Source organism: Dermacentor silvarum, chromosome 5 (assembly GCF_013339745.2).
Source record: "Dermacentor silvarum isolate Dsil-2018 chromosome 5, BIME_Dsil_1.4, whole genome shotgun sequence".
NCBI lineage: Eukaryota > Metazoa > Arthropoda > Arachnida > Ixodida > Ixodidae > Dermacentor > Dermacentor silvarum.
This window is the reverse complement of record NC_051158.1, coordinates 66,707,101-66,726,960: the sequence shown is the minus strand read 5'-3', so window position 1 is coordinate 66,726,960 and position 19,860 is coordinate 66,707,101. Positions and strand designations below refer to the sequence as shown.

General features: G+C 46.6%; 2 protein-coding genes across 3 annotated transcripts in view; one reads left to right on the top strand and one right to left on the bottom strand.

Moving 5' to 3' along the window:
* Positions 1 to 2,395, bottom strand: part of LOC119453441 (mitochondrial uncoupling protein 4-like) — a 32,462-nt gene extending 30,067 nt beyond the window's left edge. The window contains exon 1 of the mRNA XM_037715472.2: positions 1,992 to 2,395. Within this exon, the coding sequence (XP_037571400.1) occupies positions 1,992 to 2,094 (103 nt within the window). The 5' untranslated portion in view covers positions 2,095 to 2,395. The remainder of the gene's footprint in view (positions 1 to 1,991) is intronic.
* An 803-nt stretch (positions 2,396 to 3,198) lies between these two features.
* Positions 3,199 to 19,860, top strand: part of LOC119453442 (growth factor receptor-bound protein 2) — a 34,904-nt gene continuing 18,242 nt past the window's right edge. The window contains exons 1-2 of one of the 2 annotated variants that reach the window (XM_037715473.2): positions 3,199 to 3,700; positions 17,293 to 17,390. In XM_037715473.2, coding sequence (XP_037571401.1) covers positions 3,623 to 3,700; positions 17,293 to 17,390 — 176 coding nt within the window. In that variant the 5' untranslated portion in view covers positions 3,199 to 3,622. The remainder of the gene's footprint in view (positions 3,701 to 17,292; positions 17,391 to 19,860) is intronic. The other variant, XM_037715474.2, reaches the window with a different exon arrangement.

Below are 19,860 nucleotides of genomic sequence, written 5' to 3'. Positions count from 1 at the left end.
ATACATTTCTTAAGGGACCATGGAAAAGAATGCATGATCCGGGAAACACAACATCCTATAACACTCATGGCAGCTCTACAAATGAGCCATAAAGTTACTCTCATATGAAACTCTATTTGAATTTGAACAGAAAACCAACGAACTATAGAAAACCAGCTGACTTGAGACTCCCTTTTCAAACAAGCCACTCAAAACTCCAAAAGTAACAGTTTTGAGCAGCACCATGCACGAATGCATGTCAATGCAGCAATGTTCCGGGACTGCTTATGGGAGGGCTACCTATTATATTTGGGCAGGAAGAAATGTAACAATTCTGTCCTTAGTATTTTTTTGATGCTGTATAAGTCGGCCTGAGCGGCCCAGCCCCCCAGCCTATGTTATCAGCAGCAGTGGCTAGTGGCGGGCGGTGGATGACAAGGAAGAGAATCAAGCATAAGCAATCCTTACATATTATCGATTTTGGTGTCATTCTCACACTGCAAATATGCACTTTTAAGAGTTTTCTAGATTGGGCTAACTTGCACGCACTTAAATATGAAATCTGTCAGTCAGCACTTCTAGCTTAAAATATGTGTTTGTGTGTGGCTTACACGCACATGCATGCCCAAGGGCCTTTATCGGCACTGTACAACGTACATGAGGGTGGCTAATAAGTACACATGAAAATATGACACGGTAACACCTTGCTGAGGACTAGTTGGTTCGTAATTATAACTAATTAAAGCTGAAACAGTGGAACTAAACAAGGACACAGAGAAACAACCACCACACAACAGGCACCTTTTTGCATGACAGATTATAAATTTTGTCATGTAACACTGTACGAATGCCTGTTCAGGGCACAATATAAAAAGGCAGGCACTGTTCTGTGGCATCTGTGTGTGTCCTTGTTTAGTCGCATTGTTTCAGCTTAGTTCCATAAATGACGCGGTACATTTCAACCGTTTCAGTTACGATAAAAGAAGTGAAACGGTCTTGAAGTTGGTCACATGCGTTGAAAACATTCAAATGGGTGCCCTACAAGTCTAATTCCCTTCAATTCACCTTCCGCTTAGAAACAAATTGGCGGCGCAGGGAATCTACAGGGTGCTAGACATTCCCTAACTTAACTAGAGTGACTCTAACCTTGCGCGGCTGGTCACTAGCTTCACACTAAGCTGTCCCCCATACACGTCTACCGTTACGTAACGAGTCTTTCTTATAGCCTCGTTCATCCAGGAAATCAAAACTTGGAACTCCTCCACGTTTCTCGGGCAGTTGTCGCGGCCGCCTGGGAAGAATCAAAGGGGCCCAAACGACCCAAAAAAAGCAGCGACGATAAGACGCTCGCACGAAGCCAATTAGGCGCGCAATCTTTTCACTTTTCCCTCTCGTCGTCCTTGTTTACCGACCAGCGGTTAATTGGGGGAAGTGCTCAGGGACCCCTGTCGCTCGTTATAAGATCGCGAGCTATTATCCGCGCCTCAAACGCGCGCGCGCACTGATAATTAATAACAAGATGCAAAACGTTTTTGTTCGCCCAAGTTTAGGTCTGAGTCAACGCGAGAGCACCACCATTCCTTCCGCCTGCGTACGACATACGCCGCTTAACCATGACAACTTTCAAATAGGCGCACGATATACCGCCTGCAGATTTACACAACGATATCCCTTCGGCGGTACCACTACAGGGCCGGTGAAAAATAAGCGCGGCTTTCCCTGTTGCTATTGGGCTACTTCGCGCCATCCTTGAAGGTCCAGGCCACCTGACCTTGTGAGAGGTGCCCGAAGCCGTCAAGTTTTCCCCCAAACGTTAAGAGGACATACACGGGCAAGGTGTAAAGCTCGATACGGGACGATGCAGTGCAACACGGACGGGACTCAAAAACGATCAACGAAAGACACGAGCTCGCACCAACAGGTAAAGTTTGGCGTGTTATGACCGCGGTCGTACGCCAGGGCGAGAAGTCCTACGACCTCGCCGCGCGCAAGGCGACGCAACTGGCACTCACTCGTCTCGGCCACAGCTGCGGCGGCGACCGACAGCGCGTACTTGTAGAAGAAGCTGTCGATGTAGCGCGGCTCGGACGGGATGCGGGCGATGGTAGCGGCCATGGCGACGAGGTAGCCAAAAAACTAATAATCGTCGATCAGGAGAAGCGGTGTCTTCGGAAGCAGCGTGCTCTGACCAACACGTCGCGGTCGCCGGCCATCACCGAGCGGCGCGGCCGGCTTGCTCCTTCGCGCGAAGACGTTGGACCGCGAGCCGCCGTCCTTCGGACTTTAGAAGGGGTCGGGGACACGGGGTCGCCAGCACCTCGCTCGTCGGCGGTGCAGCATAGTCGTCACCCCAACAGCTAGATGCGCGCAGGCGTCGTCAGCTGTGCGGCGGCCGCCGCGCCGCCGGAAGTAGCATAGAAACCGGAAGCTACAACTCATGGATGAACTGAAGTAGGCTGGAACAATGGCTGGAAGCGCAGAAAGGTTGGGGCACGTTGGGGGTGCTTTGAAAGTTGCAAAATTTGCGCCATTTTTTTTTACCTTTTTGTCTAATGACATTAGCAAAACTATTTATTCCTTTACTCCAGCTCTAATTGAAGATGCGAAGCGTGAAACTAGTAATACTACAGAGCGCTAAAGAGTACACTACAAAGTGCGCTGCAGTTTGTGCGCTTTGTAAGACGCAATAACCATTATTCAGACATCTTTTTCTTTCTTTTCTACACGGATCTATTTGGGGTAGAATGTGTTTAGTTCTACAAAGCCTCAGAGAGTTTTATAGATCGTATTTATTGCATGAAACTCTATGCAAAGCCTTAATGGGCTAGATAAATGTGTCCATCGTGTAGATAAGCAAGTAGCTAGAAATAATAAAAATAAATCAAGTAAACAAGTAAAAAATGACATGACGTGAAGATGCGTGTTAACAACTACTGACACATTCTCAAGTTGTAAGAAGTTTCGGTGTGTTCGTGTTTTGAAGGCCTTGATCACATGATCTCGGGTCTCAAAGTCCCAAATCCCTACTGCGTCCGCTTCATGAAATAGTGCCGCATATCTGAGTTGCGCATTTAGCCCGATCTGTATAATATACGCGCATAATCGCACACGACAAAATATAATAAACTTTTAAACCTGCATTTAGCACACGTGCGTTGCATCAACGAGAACAGCGTTCGCCGCGTGCAGTTGAGGCGGCGTGTGTGACTCAGACCTACTTTTACCCGCGACAAGTGTCCATCCGCAGTGATCCTGCGCGCTCGGTGGCTGTTGCTGCGTTCGGTTGTTCCTCGAAATGAAAAGTGTGCGTTGATCAAGCAGTGCTCGTGCGGTGTTGTTTCTTCGTTCTACGTCGTCGAAGTCTTCGGCAGATCGGATTACAAATTTCGGGATCGTCGGGGATCTGCACGTGCTCCTAGTGTGCTCTCTCTCTCTCGAGGTTGTGTGTTTCTGTGCGACGAGCCGCGTTAACAATCAAACGAGAGGAAGAAGACGCACGCCAGCGGGCCACCGACGTTTGGGGGTCGTGATTTCACGTTCCCGTAGGGGGAACTGCTGGTGCACTTCGCTAGGCCTCGCGACCCAAGAGAGCCTCTTCGCGAGCGAAAGTGAGCAGCCACACAGGGGGGCTCGGCGAAGAAGCATGGAAGCCATCGCGAAGCACGACTTCACTGCGACGGCCGACGACGAACTGAGCTTTCGCAAGGGCCAAGTGTTGAAGGTGAGGCGGTGTTGGCTTTTCCGCCGAACCGTCGCTTGCAGAGCTCTTCGCGCAGCTCTGCCCAACGGCGGTGGTGGTGTTTTGATTGTTGTGTTGTGTGCAGCCGAGCGCGTTGACGCCGTTTTGACTCGCTTATGAGCACAGCTCCGCTGTATATGTGCTACGGCTGGTGGTCCTGTTGACGTTGCTCCCGTCTCGCTATTGCCGATACCGTGTCTCGCCCCGTTCCTTTTTTTTTTTTTTTGTATTTTTGTTGCCTCGCCTATGACGCGAATGGCTTTCTTTCTTTTTTTTTTTTTTTTCTATCGCGGCGATAACTGGGCCGACAACGGAGTGTCGGCGGCGTGCGCCGGGGCAAAAAGATGGGGCGCATTCACTAGCGCGCTTCTTCTCTTGCGAATGTGTGCGACGCTCGTGAAAGAATTTTTAAAGAATGATAGTGGATACAGGCGAAGGAAATCGACGCGCCGACGCTGGCTTTTTTTGAAAGGCGACCGTTCTTGCGCGTATGCATGGCATTCACGATTCTTTTGTCGGTCTGATTTGCTCGGCTCGCTTGTCGCGACGATGTCCGTCCCCCACTTGCTTCTCGGCGGTGTTGCGACAGGTCCTCGCATTGTGGGGAGAAGGACGACCCCTCCCATAAGCAGGGAGCTTCGTTTTATTTTTATTTAATTTTTTTGTACCCCTGCTCAGAGCTGTAGACAGGAGGTAGCCGTGCTCGTGGCGTCGTGTAATGATGCCTAGGGATCGGAGGAGGGAAAATAACGCTTTCTTTTTTGTTGTCGCTTTGGTTCGCCGACACGGCTGAGCTCGGCCCAACGCACCGTAACGGCGTTCCGCAGCTGAGATTTGTTGCTTTCCAAGTTCGCAGTAGCCAACAAGTGTTTTTCTTCGTTCAACCGTGTACCGGCTGTCTCGGCACGTTTCGCTTTCGTTAGGTCAAGCCAGCTGGCTGGGCTTTTACGGCCTTATATGCGGGTTTATTCGAGTGGCGAGCTGGTCTTTGAACCTAGAGGTTTTCAAGGCTCCACAAGTGTCATCTCCGTGTCCGGCTGTGTTTGTTTTTTCACGTGTGTTCAACAGTGTGATCTAAGGTTTGTGCAGCGAAGTCGCTGCCTTGCGATAAAATCGTTTGCCTAACTGCTTTCTTTTTTAAGCAAGATTCGGTAACTCATGGGACCAGCGATTTTCCAGTAGTTGCAAACCAGTTGGTCTCCTCGGCATTCTTGAAAGAACGCGCAGAAACCGGCGCGGGAGCAAGGAACTTGTTTTTGCAGATCGGGGACCGGGTGACCTCGGAGAAACCGTTCAGAAAGAAAGAAATACAGGCATGCTTTCTTTTTTTTTTTTTTTTTTTTCTCGGAAGTATCGTGTTCGTCGAAATCTTAGGACCGTCGTACGCTATCTCGACGTCCTTTTCTAGAAGTTGACGCGACTGCTGTTTCTGAGGTGTCGCGTTGCTTGCCACCGTCTCTTTTTGTTAGGTCTGTTGGAGAACTTCAACGTATTTTTTCTTCGTTTCAATGTGCGTGTTTGCGGGACAGAGCTGCAAGCGCGCGATTTGCATTCTTTCTTTGTCGGTGGTACTTCACGGAGTTGCTCAGAAGACCGTAACAGAAGCAAAAACTTCCATCTGACAGCTGACGCAGCCGCTGAAGTCGGTAGAGTAGTCCTGTGCCAACGTTGTCTCCGGAAAACCCATTTACAGCTGATAAACACGGGCTGATAAACAGCACTTTTGCGAAGTTATATACGGGTGCTCCGTGGTTCTAACCAATTTGCCGTTCTTGTCAGTAGTTGTAAGCTGACTACCATATTTAAAGGCATCCTTTGAAGCATGGATGCCGGTGCCGCAAGTTCTGTATGTTGTCGCGTGAGTTACGTGATTGGCTCTCTAGAACTGCGTCACTCCAAAACTGAACCCGAAAGCTGGATGAGCGCGTTTCCAGGCCCAGTCGGAGCCAGTGACCCAGCCCTACCGGACTGAGCAACATGCATCGACGTCGTTCTCAAGATATAGCAGGAAAGAACTAACGAAAAACGTGGGGGGTCTGATACAGTTCCGCGTTGCAAAGAACACGTAACATTTCCGCCGATGTGTGTAACGCGGAAATAAAGCGGGCAAAGCTATTTTTGCCGGAATTGTTCGTAGAAGCAGCGGTCTAAATGACAAATGCAGTCACGTCATTTGGCGCTCGGGCAGCTACAACGTGAAGCGGGGGGGGGGGGGGGGGGGGGGGAGTTTATTTCGTTGAAACATGTCTGTTCGTTCGAAGTTGCGGCCACTTTACTGGTCGCAATTACCCAGAACGCCGTTCCGTCCTGATAGCAGCTTAAAAATACGCCGGTAATAATGGTTACGGGTAGTTTGGCGAGCGCGGAACATACCGCTGAAAGGGAAAGAAAAAAAAAAAAGGAGGAAAATCCATGGGTAGTCGTATCAGCTGCCGCCGTCCAACAAGTTTCAGCCGAACTTCCAACACGGCTTCTTCTCCAGTCTGAACCGAACAGCCGCCTATTCCGACGCGTCGTTCGTCGGCTGTGTGTGTCTTTGTCGAGGTTGCGGGTTCGAACTCCGATTCCCAGCATCGGGGGCCGCATTCCGGCGTAGGCGGATACGAGGCGTACCGTGCCCACATTTCATTTTTGCACTGAATTTTGTAACACCTTTTCGTTTATCTTAGATTGGCTTTTACGCCCGTTATTACGGCCGTCTTTTTTTTTTTTTTTTCCGCTCTTAATTTCTTTTTCGGTAAGTGCAGCAATAACGAGACTTTCAGGGGTCTGATTTTAAAAACGTTCGCGTACTTAAATTTAGCTGTACTTAAAAGAATGCCAGGCGGTGGTAATTAAAACCGATACCTTAATCACCCACTTGTGAAGTCGTTTCGGGGGGACGCTGCAAGCGTCACAATTCTTTTTGTTTCAAAAGTGACCTTCGTTCGCGTACGACGGGTGCATCAGGCTCGTCGGCGAAGAGTCGTTTTCTCGCGGGGGCCACCGGTTGGCAGATGATCCGCGCGACCTACTCACGGGGTGGCATATTGATTGGGCCCGCCTCTTCTCGTTACAGCCCACCGTCCGAAGCGTTTTCCTCGTGGTGGAGCCGGCATTTGCAGGTCGCGGCGAACCTTGGGGGCTTCTTTTCTTAGCGCCATTTTTTTTTCTTTTATTTCGTTTCTTCTTCGAGCGGCTTGTTTCTGTCTGCGCGTTCTTTATTTTACTTTTAATTTTTGTTCTCTCTTTCCCCCCTCATCGCGAGCAAGTGATGAAGCCTGGGCTAAAAATAAGCTCCGCTCGGGGAAGTTGCGCCGGCGGGCCGGGCGGTTCGGAACGGGGCCGGAATCTGGAGAACTGGGGCTCTTCTCTCTCTAAGCCGAGCCGTCTGGGCTACCTAAGCCAAGCCGACTTGAGAAAAACGTGTCTCGCTTTAACTTCCCACGTTCTCGTGGTTCCATTTATACAGTACGAAAGAAGTCGCTGGTTCGATTCCCGCACGCCGCGGCCACATTCCGATAGTGGAATGCACTACAACCCTCGTCTGCCGTGCTGTGGTTTTGAAGAACGCCGGGTTAAAATTAATCCGGAGACCCGACTCTAAAGAGAAAAAAATAAGCTTGCACGCGGACGTCACGGCCGCAGCCGCCCACCGTGCTGGTTCACCAACGTGGTGGCGCCTAAGATGACGTCAGTGCAGGACATCTATAAGTAGATTACCCGTTAACAATACCAAAAGCCACGCTTGCTAAGCCACAAAAAGACGCAAAAAAAAAGAGAAAAAGGGATGGATGGATGGGGGGCTATGAGCGTCCCCTTTGAAACAGGGTGGTGGGCTGTGCCACCAAGCTCTTATTATTTTGCCTAATATCCTACCTTTATTTTTGAGAAAACACAAATACAAAGAATTCCAAGCATCAAACTTTTTGAACCACTACTGGGAACTCTGTTTCTTTGTGGTCTCTCTACTTTTCTGCCACCAAACCTCCAACCGCCTCTTTTGCCCTGCTATCCCTGAACCCAAGGGCCTCAAAGAGGTCGGAGGAGCCTAGACTGGCAGCTGGATAGATTTCTTCCCATTCCAATCAAACTTGTTTCATCGTTTTCCTAGCTTTACCGCAGCAAGTACATGGGTCTTCATCCTTGGTGTACCTCGCTTTATAACGACGCGTTCTAAGGCATCCAGATCTCGCTTCGAAAAGTAAAGACCTTCCCTTTGAGTATTCATAAATTGTTTCTTTCCTGATTTCATTTTTTCCTTTGAGGTAGTTAGTCGTAGCAGGTTTCTTTTCCATTGCCACCACCCATGACATTGTCTCAGCGTCTCTCACTTCGCGTTTGACGTTATTTGTTGCCGTGCTGCTGACCATACCGGTCACATACTTGCTTGTAAGCTTCCTAGTTCTTTTCCATCACTGGGCTTCTTCGATTTTCGACTTCTGGCTACCCGCGGGCTGCCAGAGCCAGCCAGCGCGCCTTCGTTTTTTCTCGGGTTGCTCCGCCGACCGCGTGACGCACTTCCACTGCGCATTCGTTTTACTCGGGCTGGACGGTTCTGGCTACCCGCGGGCTGCCAGAACCTGCCAGGACTGTTGGGGGCGCCCTCTGGCAGTTCCCTCGCCGTGACGTCATGCATTTCAGCGTCCTCTGCTAGGGCCCATTTAAAGGTACCTGAAACTTTTCAATGCCGCCTGCTAGGGACCCTGAAACAATTTTGATGATTTTGTACAAACGTACTGAGTCATTAGGGTAGGTCCTTTATATCATTAAGTGACACATTTAAGTGCTCCGCGTAAAGCGTGTAGTTTTTTATAAGGTTTTACAAATTTACATTGCTACCGATCGCAGCGGCTCCGCTCCCCTAAGTTTTCAGCCACCCTACCCCTATTGACGCATGTAGACCATCTGACGTCAGTAGGGCGCACTATCCGATTGGCTACCCAGAGTGCATCATCTATAATTTTTCCACATTTATGGTGAACAAATGTTCGTAATAGTTGAAATGTTGGTTGATTCGTTTCTATAAAAAAAGGTAACAGATACACAATGACAATTTATCACTACACTCAAGCACTTCGGCACACAACAAGTTTCGTCTACTTGTGTTACACCATTCTCCATCTTGACACGAGCCTCAAGCTTTCTTTTCACAAGCACCATGGATGGCGCTTGTGACGTTGTAGGCTGCAAATCTAGAGATCGACGACATGTCAAGTTGCGACACCATGTCTCCCTGCAAGGCAACATACGAGCAGAGTGGCTGCAGCGTATCAGGCTGTCAGTATCCGATCGGCACCAGCATCTACGCGTTTGCGGCCGTCACTTCAGGCCAAAGGATTATTAGCACAATGGAGTTTAGCATGTCCGGTATTCAGGTAAACGCGAGTGCAGGTGGACAGGGCATTTTACGGGGTGAGTGGAGGCACTAACATGAACGGCCTGCACAGTGCAGCCATCTGGTGACACAGAGGTGGTGGTGGTGGTGATGATGTTGAAGCAGGCGGGGTTAGCCTGGCATACATAGCTGGCAATTGTTCCGCCTGATCCTCCTTTGAGTTGAGGGGTGTGTCACAAGGTGCCAATGAGCCCCGTGTCTCGCAGGAAGGCTATCAGTAGTCGTTGCGCTCTCTCTGCCTGATTGCCGCGGACTCTCCGGGGGAAAACGATGCTTTCAAAGGCCCTGTGCGTAAGACCATAGGTAAGACTGCTCCTTTGCAGGCTGTCGACCATCGCTTTTCTTTCTATGTCAAACTGCGGGCATAGCCAATTGAAATTTTCGATGTCGCCAATGTCACCACAGAAGGCACAGAGCGGGGAAGCGCAAAGCCCAGTCTTGAATAACCAAGCAGGGGGGGCGTACGCGGAGTCGATTCTGATGCGGTGCAACAGCGTTGCTTCTTCGTGAGTAAATCCACGAGTCGCACAGGCTTCATGAGGAGTCTTGTGGATCGCTTAAACCAAACACACAGTTAATATAGCAGTATCCAAGTGTGTTCTATTTCGCTGCTGGTGTAAATTATTGGCAGGTGCGTAATCGTGTGCACGTCTTTTTAAATGTTTTAACTGTTTTACATTTTGTTACAGGGGGGGGGGGGGATATTAGCTCTGTGTTTGACTGGTTAAGCACTGCGCCACTAGGTGGCTGGAATGTGCAGACCTATCAACCCGGTCACGTACGTACATCTACGCTACAGTTCCTTCATCAGAATGGTAGTAGTATGGAGGGGCTTTGGTTTACACCTCCGCCCATCCGTCAAAATGCCCAGCTCGCCTGTGGTTACCGGAATACCGGACACGCTCGGCGCTGCGACAGAATGCTCGCAATGCGCGCTGCTTGGATAGCTCTCACTGGGGATCGACGGCCAGGCGGCTGGCGGAGAGGTTGGAGAGGCTTTGCGCGCTGGCTTCAAGACAACCGGAAGTAGAAGACACGACGTCCCATCAGGACGCTGAGCCATTGAAGGCGGAGCTTAGCCCAGATCACTCGGCAAATGAGTTGGGGAGGAAAAGCGTGGCTTTGGAGGAGGGTAACTGGTAAACGTTCGTAGCTCTTTTAATGTGGGACGCTTCACACAAATTGTGGTGCGAATATTTTACTGTAGGAGTACTCTACGCGTCTACAAAATTTGTCCAAACCGTTTAGGGGCCCTTTTATCTTTTATCAGTTAAAGTGGACTACATTGTGTTCTAAGGGAGTGAAAGACTGTACTTAGCAAATTTCTAAGGCGTTTTTTACTTCGCCACAACTGCCCAAATGCAAGAAAATAAGATTGGCACCCGTGGTGATCACAGAGATGTACCGGCGCTAGGGTATTGCACGAAATTCAATAGATTAAAGTTTGGCCTTTCTTTTTCTCTCCCAATAATAAACCTCTTACCATACAAATAATGAAAATACTTTCTATATGTTTATCACTCTAAATGTATTAAGTGTTTCTCTTCGGTGTCCCTTTAAAGGGAGCACCAATGGGAAACAGTATATCAGTTCAGAACTGTAGACTAAGAAATATTCCTTAAAAATTCTGCTAATTTCTCATTAATGGTTTGATTATTAGAAGAGAAAGTAAAAATTGGTACAATTTTTTAAATTTCATTCCGAAACCCCCAGTCGGTACGTCACTCACGTCATGGATTTAATATTTTCTTGTATTTGGGTGTTTGTGGCTCAATGAATATTCTCAAAGCTTGCTATGTTCAGTCTTTTTTGGCTAGTTCAGAATTCAACAAAGTCTAATCTTTACCAATAAAAAGAAATTAACTAGGCCCGAACAGACTACTTTGACGTCAAATCCATGATGTCGCGGCAAGAGTTGGTCTGGGAACTTCTGTGAACCCGCTTTTTGTTTTTGCACCTCTTCTGGTTTATCAAGCCCTGCTCTCGCAGTAAGATTTTTGGTGCACATTTTACAATCACTTGGATAACATCAGGGCTGAATGGTTGCGGGGCAAGACCTTGTGCTTTAATGGCACCACCAATGTCATGATTTGTACTTGGACTGCAAGCACAGCCTTGGTGTGCTAACTTACATATACCCATTTAATATTCTTCTGTCCCTCTCTTTTATGAGAAATGTCACAGATTTTCTTACAGTATGACTTGAAACATCAAGGGTCTTCATCTATATTAGGATGTTAGGCTTGGCTTGAACATGGCTTGGCTCCAAATTGGTCTTGCCTTGAAATGGGAATTGCATGATTGAAACAGACAAAAGGCAGTGCAAACCTTTTCATTGTGTAAATTCATACAGACGCCTAAACAACTCTACATCCTAGCACTTACCCATTGACAGTAATTTGTTATAATATAGCACAAACGAAAGTGTGTTTTGCTTGCCATTTTATTGGATACTAATTACATGACAGACAAACAGTGTCCACCAGGCGCGTCTTCAAGATGACCTCGCTTTACGCGTATTATATCAACCCAAAGCCCTCTCTGTCTGGTATTCCCATGCAGCCACTGGCAGAGTAGCGCCAATTTTAACCCTTCACATTATCGTAGGAAACTGTTCTATAATGTACCTTTGATGGTTTACAAAATTAAAAACACATCATAGAGTGACAACAGTTGCTTAAAGGTTATACAACTAAGCGATAGTGGTACATTAAGAGAAAATCAAATGCTAACTTATGTTAATGTCTGTCTAGTTTGTGCAGCTGATTATGTAGTGTGGTCTTGAACATTATGACATCCTGAATGGAGACAATGGAGGCAGGCAGGTGGTTCATTTTTTTACAGGTTTTGGGAACAAATGATTCAGAGTACACGTAAGGAACACAAACTTTAAGACGGTGGTAAACATGCCGTGATAAGTAATTAAGAGCAATAAAATTTACTGTTTAAGGTTTTCATTGAAATAATAGATTTTGTGGAATGGGGGGTGCATAAACAGGAAGCATGGCGTGCGTCACAGACCAAGGTCAGGAAGATGCAACATTTTCTTTAACAATGTAATACTAAGTGTCTTGAAGTATAGTTGTGTGTAGTGCTAAGCAAGTTAGTATGCAGATCCCAAAAGATGTGTACTCGAGCTTGAAACACCCAAGGGTATTATTATAGAGTGGCAATTTTAACATCGATAAATGATTCAGAGGGTCTTCGACATTCGTGTAAATGTACAATTGCTTTCCATTTATTAGTACTTAGTTTCATTATCCAAGTGTTACACCAAGAGGATATGTTGTTAAGATTATACTGAAGAATAGATGTTTTTGAAAGGTTTGAAATATTTCTCTGTGTATGACGCACTTGTCTGCAAAGAGTCTCATGCATGAAATGATATTTGTTGGTAGGTCATTGATATAAATAAGCTAAAGAGGACTACCTAACACGGAACCTTGAGGAACATCACTTGTTACCGAACAGGGGTGAGAATCGTGATCAAAAGCTATTACGTACTGCATTCGGTTGCTTAAGAAACATTCGATCCACTTTATCATGTATAATGGTTTAGCTTGCCGATTTTTTAAAGTTGTCATTGGTGAGACACAGCATTGAACACTTCAGTAAAGTCAATAATACAGTCAACTAAAGGTAAGTGATCCAAGATAGAAAATAAACCATTAGTAAATTCCAGAAGTCGAGTTTTGCAAGAGTGATGCTGATGGAATCCATGCTGGTTAGGGGCAAAAAACAAAAATTGGATTGCAACTGATTCAACTCTTTTCTGAACTTTTGAAAGGAATTTGCATTTTCCCGTGGACAACTCACCTGAAAGCCAAACACTGAATGTTTATAATTTGCGAGAATTGCTAGCACTTCGATTGCAACAAGCATTATGTGTTTCACTGTATGCATTGGTTATACTCAAATGAGCATGAAAACACTGCCAAGCTGTAGACAATCACATGTGTTGTATATCAATTGCCATTGCATAAAGTTGGGTCTCATGGCACCTTGGTACACCGCTCTCAACCTGTAAGGCATGGCTGAACTGCCATATGCACGTTGTAGGCACCTTTGACTAGGGAGGAAGGTAGCCACGGTAACCAGAAAAGCATGTGGTTGGCTACCCTACACAGAAGTGGAACGGAAAAGGAGGAGGGCGGAATAGACAGATAAGGTTCCCGGCTGCGTGCATGTATGATTTAAGTGTCATCTGGTCGAAGGCTATCGCACAGGCCTGTTGATCTTGGAGAATGCAATAGCACGTCCAAATAAATGGCTTATGTGAACACTACGCTCCATTTCATACGTAGCAGGCAACACTGTGGATAGAGCAGCTTTCCGCACAATCTGCATTCGCGACAAAGTAGTGGCGCGTTTGGTACGACAGCAACAAATATAAATGTGCTAGGTGATTCGATGTCAAGTTGACGTAAGCAGTTACAGTCATAATGCACAAAGCAATTATCACATAGAGTACATCGCATATTTAAACTATAATGGCGGAACGATGAGAGGAGTGTGGCAATCACCCGACTGCACTTGTTGCACAGCTTGCAGAATGCACCGCCTGTATTCGCGACACATAGTGTATCAGGTACTGGAAGCTCAGTGCACACAAACAATACACGAGTTTATGCATTGCCTCCTTTATTAGATGCCTGCTCTATGACCTTATAACCTGGTTTCGTGCCCTCTCCCTTTCCTCCTCTTCACAAAAAGCCAACAAGCACCACTTGTGGCAAACGCTTGCAACCTAGATCATGTGCTGTGGCCTCTGAGGTTACTGTAATGTCTGTTACTGTCTCTGTGGCGGCAGGCATGGCAGAACGGGGCTGCGAGCCCCCGTTCAAGCATGAGGTCATGCATGAGGTCATGCATCAAGCATCATGAGGTCATGCTTGATTTCCCGCCACAGTGGCTGCATTTTAATGAGGGTGAATTAAAAAAAATCATGTACAAAGTCCAATAAAGAAACCCAGGTGGTGAAAATTAATCCTACCTTGTAGGGTGACCTAACTGTCATAGCATCAGTGTAGCTATGGAACGTCTAGCCCCTTAAATCAATCAATCAACTAGGTTTCGCTCCTACCATTCACTAGAGTTTGTTCTGATTGAAATTGGTTTGCCTTTTACTTGGATAGAGCAGGTGTATTTCTTGTGCTTTTTATGATCTCTGTCGCCTGGTGAAAGTGGCCAAAATTGTAGTGGGCACTGAGCCCAAAGCTTTGTCTCATATGCACCATTGTGGATAAGTAAACTTCGTACACATTTTTAAAATTATTTGTCATTGCTACTTTCACATTGTTCAGGTAGTCGCAGTGTTGCCAGGTCCGACGAGGCGGCGTAGCCAAAAGCTAGAGAAATTGTAGCCCAAATGTAGCCAACCAGAAAAGAAGTGCGAAATATTTCGTAGCCAAATATAGCCATTTTTTGCAGTTTTATTTGTGTATACATTTACACATTCGACTACGGCAATCCTTTTTTGCACAAATCGTCGTAACAAATTGTCCCTGCTACCGTGACATCGGCCCTTGACATCAAAAACAGCGACATCATGCTTGCACAGAACACTTTTTGGTTGGTCCCGGAAGCTCTTAAGTTCCATCGAACCGCTGCCGATGGCGAACTTGGTGCTTTTATTTTATAAGAAATAGTACTAAGTTATTATTTTTAGTTATTTACAGTAATATTAACTACGAACTCTGCTTTTTAGCTGTCGTGAACGCAAAATAATGTTCAGCGTCGTCGTTCTTACACGTCATCTCTGCCTACGGCGTAGAAGTTCAACTGTCCAGCGATCTGCGACGTGCTCACGTCTTCTTTCTTTATGAGCTAAAACAAGTCTTTTGCGCTATGATATCTCGCTTTATTTGTCTCATCGTCCTATATTGATTCTAGTTTTTTTTTTTGTTTTTTTTTTTAAATTAGCGTGGCCCGGATTAGCTGGGACACACACTACCTATATAGTGTCCATTTACATCAACCTGGCCGCCATCATATATAGGTCTCTAGCACGCCAAGAACATGCGGTCAGAAAAGGGACAGGCAACAGATGCCACTCAATGAATGAATCGGTGTAAGCGAAGCTTTAAAATATTACTGCGCAAAACGGCACACCCGGGTAAGAAGGCCGCAGTCGTTTTCGGCGACGAGCACGTCCCGACCTCGCTCGAAATGGCAAAAGCCGCGACGGCGCACATAGAGCAAAGGTAAACAACAAATTGATAACAGTGGTAATGCTGTGAAAACCGGTTGTCAAAAAGCAAACCATGCTGATAAAATAAATAAAATTATAAAGTAAAATAAAATATACTATTTTATGAAAAGAAGAGTAATTTATACTTTAGTGTTTTCGCGTTTAATTACAATTTAGAACTTATTCTATTAGCAGCATGCAACTTGTTGCGCTTAGTTTTCAGTAACCAACTTTTCGTACCTTCACCCAGCCAAGTCAATCCGTGTTAGGCCTACGAGCCATGAAATCGAAAATTGAATTCGGAATCAGCGGCATCTAATGAATCAATCTTATTACACATGTTAGTTGAGAGAAAGCGATAACCGCAATCACTTCTTCTAGCTTACGAACTTCACGCGTTACCACGAATCGAGCCCAGTTTTGTGCTAGGCTAGAGCCACGGAGGTTTTAAAAAATAATTGGTGAGGTTTAATTTACGTACCAAAACCACGATATGATTGGGAGGCATGACACAATGGTCGACTCCGGATGAATTTTAGCCACCTCGGGTTCTTTAACGTACGCCTAAATCTAAGTACACGGGTGTTCCTGCATTTGGCCTTGAACGAAATGCGGCCGCCGTAGCCGGGAATCAAACCCGCATCCTAGAGCCAGCAGCACGACACCTCACAAGCTAAGCTAACATGGTGGGTGAAATTCATGCGACGTGGTGCACTGATGTCATCGTGGCAAACATCCATGTTTCGATATTAGCAGATTGAGTATCTGCATCCGTGACGTTACGGTCAAACCATCTAGAAGTAAAAGCACCAGGACCCACCTTTGGCTCAGGGTCTTGCTCACATTCTTCTTTATACGTTCTCACATACATACGTGGCCCACTTCCCCATGTTTGGATTCTCCTCTATGAGGAGGATCCAATCTTACATCCAACCTATCGAAGGGAATCTCGAATGTAAGCACGAAGAAAAATTTGTCTAGCAGGAAAAGGAAAATGGAAGTAAAGCTTTGCGCCAGAAATGTGGAGTAGTAGGTCGAAAGCTGTGCCCGGCACGATACTTCACCCGGAAGACATGGCCATGGACACACTGGAGCGTGTCATCCACCCGTGCTTCCCTTCTTTCATGTCGGTGCCACGATCGCCCGACGGCCCCGACCCTATGTTATGGCTCTCCCTTCCTGAGCATAGCCATGTTAGTACAGTATACTGTGAAAAACCCACTACTCCCTGGTTCATCCTGATGCCCGGGAATCGGGTGCGTAACGGTCAAGCGAGGCGTTATGTTTAAGTGCGTCAAAGATCAAAGCCACCGGCTCAGACAACGGCGCAGAGAGGGAAGGGAAGGCGGGGTGGGGGGGCCATTTCGCACACGCACAGCCGCTCAGCCAGGTAAAACATAGCCTTGCAGATTTGCTTCTACCTGAGCAGAGCCACTTCTGGAGCATGGATTAGGGCGCCACTTATAGCCCAAATATAGCCACATAGCCAACTCGTCCAAGTCGACGCCAAAAATTTTTTCCTGTAGCCCAATTTGGCTCTAAATAGCCAAACCTGGCAACACTGAGTAGTCGGTGTTTGGTGGGCTGCAGATCATTTTCTTGGTGGTTCTTGAAAGGTATTAAAAATCTCCGAACTATATACTTGCTTTGCTCCACTTAGCTTAATTTAAGTATAACCAGAATGCTTTGGTAACCATCACTATACTATTTATGTCCACTTCAGGTGAACATCTTTACCAGCTATATCCACTTACCCTGGGTGATGAGACTATATTTTCTGTAACTTGACATCCAAGCCCAGTGCAGTTACTGGGATGTGTAGGGGATAGGTCAAGCTTTTATTGGCATGTTTTCTGGAAACACTTGCGTATGTTCTAACCCCTTTTGCAGCCATACTTTGGCCCAGTTTTTAGAGCACTTTTTGGGCCTGTGATCTCTTTTCTCCTTGTCATGGCTCGAAGCCATAGCTGGAATTTGCTAAAGATATGCAATGTCTGCTTGTTGCAGGTGCTGAACATGGAGGACGACATGAACTGGTACCGGGCTGAGCTAGATTCCAAGGAGGGCCTCATTCCTAGCAACTACATCGAGATGAAGAAGCACGAGTGAGTATGCGCCCTTCCTTTTAAGTTGCGTCAAAAGGACGGCTCACACTTGGCTCTGGGAAGCACACATTTGAGGAGCACATGTCACAAGGCATTCACACTTGTCACTGGCTTTCCTTTGTACCGTTTTTTATGTACACATAGCTCGCTTTCCCTCGCCTACACACGTAGCTTGCGCTGCTCCTCCCCCATTGAGAGTGAGGGAGAGTGAGCTATGTGGTGCATAAAAATGCTGCTAAGGAAAGCAGTTGCTGCCCTGAAAAAGACAAGTCGCTGTGTTGAAAAGTTGGCTCCAACGACATTTCTTGCTCTACCACTGTTACCGTCTATACTCATGTAATGGCCGCAGGTTTTTTTCTGAGATTTGGGGTGAACATCGGGGGTGCGGCCATTTCACGGAGAAAGACTTTTTTTTTTTTCATAAGTATTTTCAATGGTACTTGCCTTTATTGAACTACATTACTCACTTGTACTGGGAGAAGAGAGAGAAAAAAAAAGGCCTTTGTCACTTTCACGTGATTGCAAGAAAACTCTGCACGGCTGCCTGTTTTGCCACTGATTAAAAAAAAAAAAAAAGCTTCGGAGAAAAAAAACTTTCAAACACAACAGGTAACATTGCCAACCTTCTCAAAAATCAAGGGTGTGACTTGTACATGGGTAATTCTTAAATTAATTTTTTGAGGGACTTTTTTTTTTTTTTACAACGTTCTGGGTGCGGATTTTACACGGGTGCTGCCATTACACGAGTATGTACAGTAATCACTTTGAGCCTCCCATCTTCCTGTGAATCACTCTTCGTGCTTGGATCACACTTGGAAAGTGTGTTATGCATGACAGCAGACGACAGTAAGTTCCTGCCTCTCTAACATTGGGAGTGTACAATTTCTGAGTTTTGCCAAACGAACTAACGATAAACTGAACGAAGTTTCTGAAGTGAAGCTTTCTTGACTTTTTCACCCCACTTTGTTTGGTGTGGCTGTCTGGCAAAGTAAACCGTGGCAATGCCGGAGACAGTGTAATCAAAGGTGATGATTTGGTGGGCCAATCCTGATAGCAGTGCACAATGTGTGTTCCCACGAGGATTTGAATGTGGTTTGTAATGCGGGTCAATCCTTGAGGCTGTGCAGTGTAGCAGCACCTACTCATGACCTCATAGCATTTAATCGATACAGCTAACTAGCGGGTGCCCATAGCAGCGTATCTCATTAGGTTTACCAGGAAGCTGTCGTTTGACAGTCATCCTAACTTTTGTTCTGATACAAAGGAGTAGTTCACTACTGGTCAATCTAGAGTGAGTTCCTGTGTTGTAGTGGTCATTTGAATGATAAATGCAGTGCAGGTATAACACAAAAAATCACCGCATATCCACGAAGTGAATCGTGATGAGTGGGGTGAATCACTGGGGATCGTTATACCGTAAAATCGCCCGTGACATTGCCCCACTCGCGCATGTAAATGCGTGACAACGTGGTGTACAGTAAATACAATGTGTTTTATTGCTCATAATGCGTATATCGTGTTGAGTTCCGGGTTGCGTTTCGATTTCATTATTACTGCTTTATGGTCTGTGAAATATAGAGCCAGCGGTTCTTCTAGCGGATACATCGTAAACTTTGCCAAGACGAGGTCTATGCATGTTCCCCTCGTGATTGTGGGTTGCTTGTAGTCATAAGAGATGCACCGTAAGAGAGCAGCTTGTTGTCGGCGTTGCCGCTTTGCCGCCGCTTCCCTCGCTCTCGCCTCCTGGGGTAGTTTGCTGTCGGCGTTGCCGGCGAGCCGCCGCTTCCCGCGCCCTCGCCGCCGGAGTAGCTTGCTGTCTGCGTAGACGCTGAGCCGCAGCATGCCGCGCCTTGCGTTCGACCATGGCAGAAAGAGATTGTGTGGTCTGGAACGCTGCCATACACAGCAGTGCCAGCTCGTGTATAGACGTTGAGCCGCTGCATGCAACGTTTCATCCATGACAGAACGATGGCGTGGCAGTCGATGTGAGCACGGACGACGCCGGACGGACAAGGCTAGACCCTAAGGAGCTTCGCGTCTAAAAAATTATACAAATCCAGAAATTTAACAACATATGTGACATCACACTGACATCATCGGTGCCATGTTTGGTGCGCGAAATTCACAGGGGAAATCTTGTCGCTCGTCTACTTTGATGACAGCAGACATTTTTTGCGCAGAATAAATGGGGAGTTTTGAAACGACAAGAGAGGCACAGATTTGGCTAAACATTCAAGAATGCATAATATCCACTTGCTGAGCAGATGAGTGTGTCTAGCTCTAGCAATGCTGCTTTTTTGCATGACGACTGCATTTCCTGCCAATTTAAGGGTAATTTACCACTTAGAATGTCCCAGACAACATAAATGGCAATGCTCAAATTATTCTGATAACCGTAAGTGCATACACTCGTCAGATATTTAATACCCTTTCTGGAACCAGCCACGTATTGCAACTTCCATGAGGATAT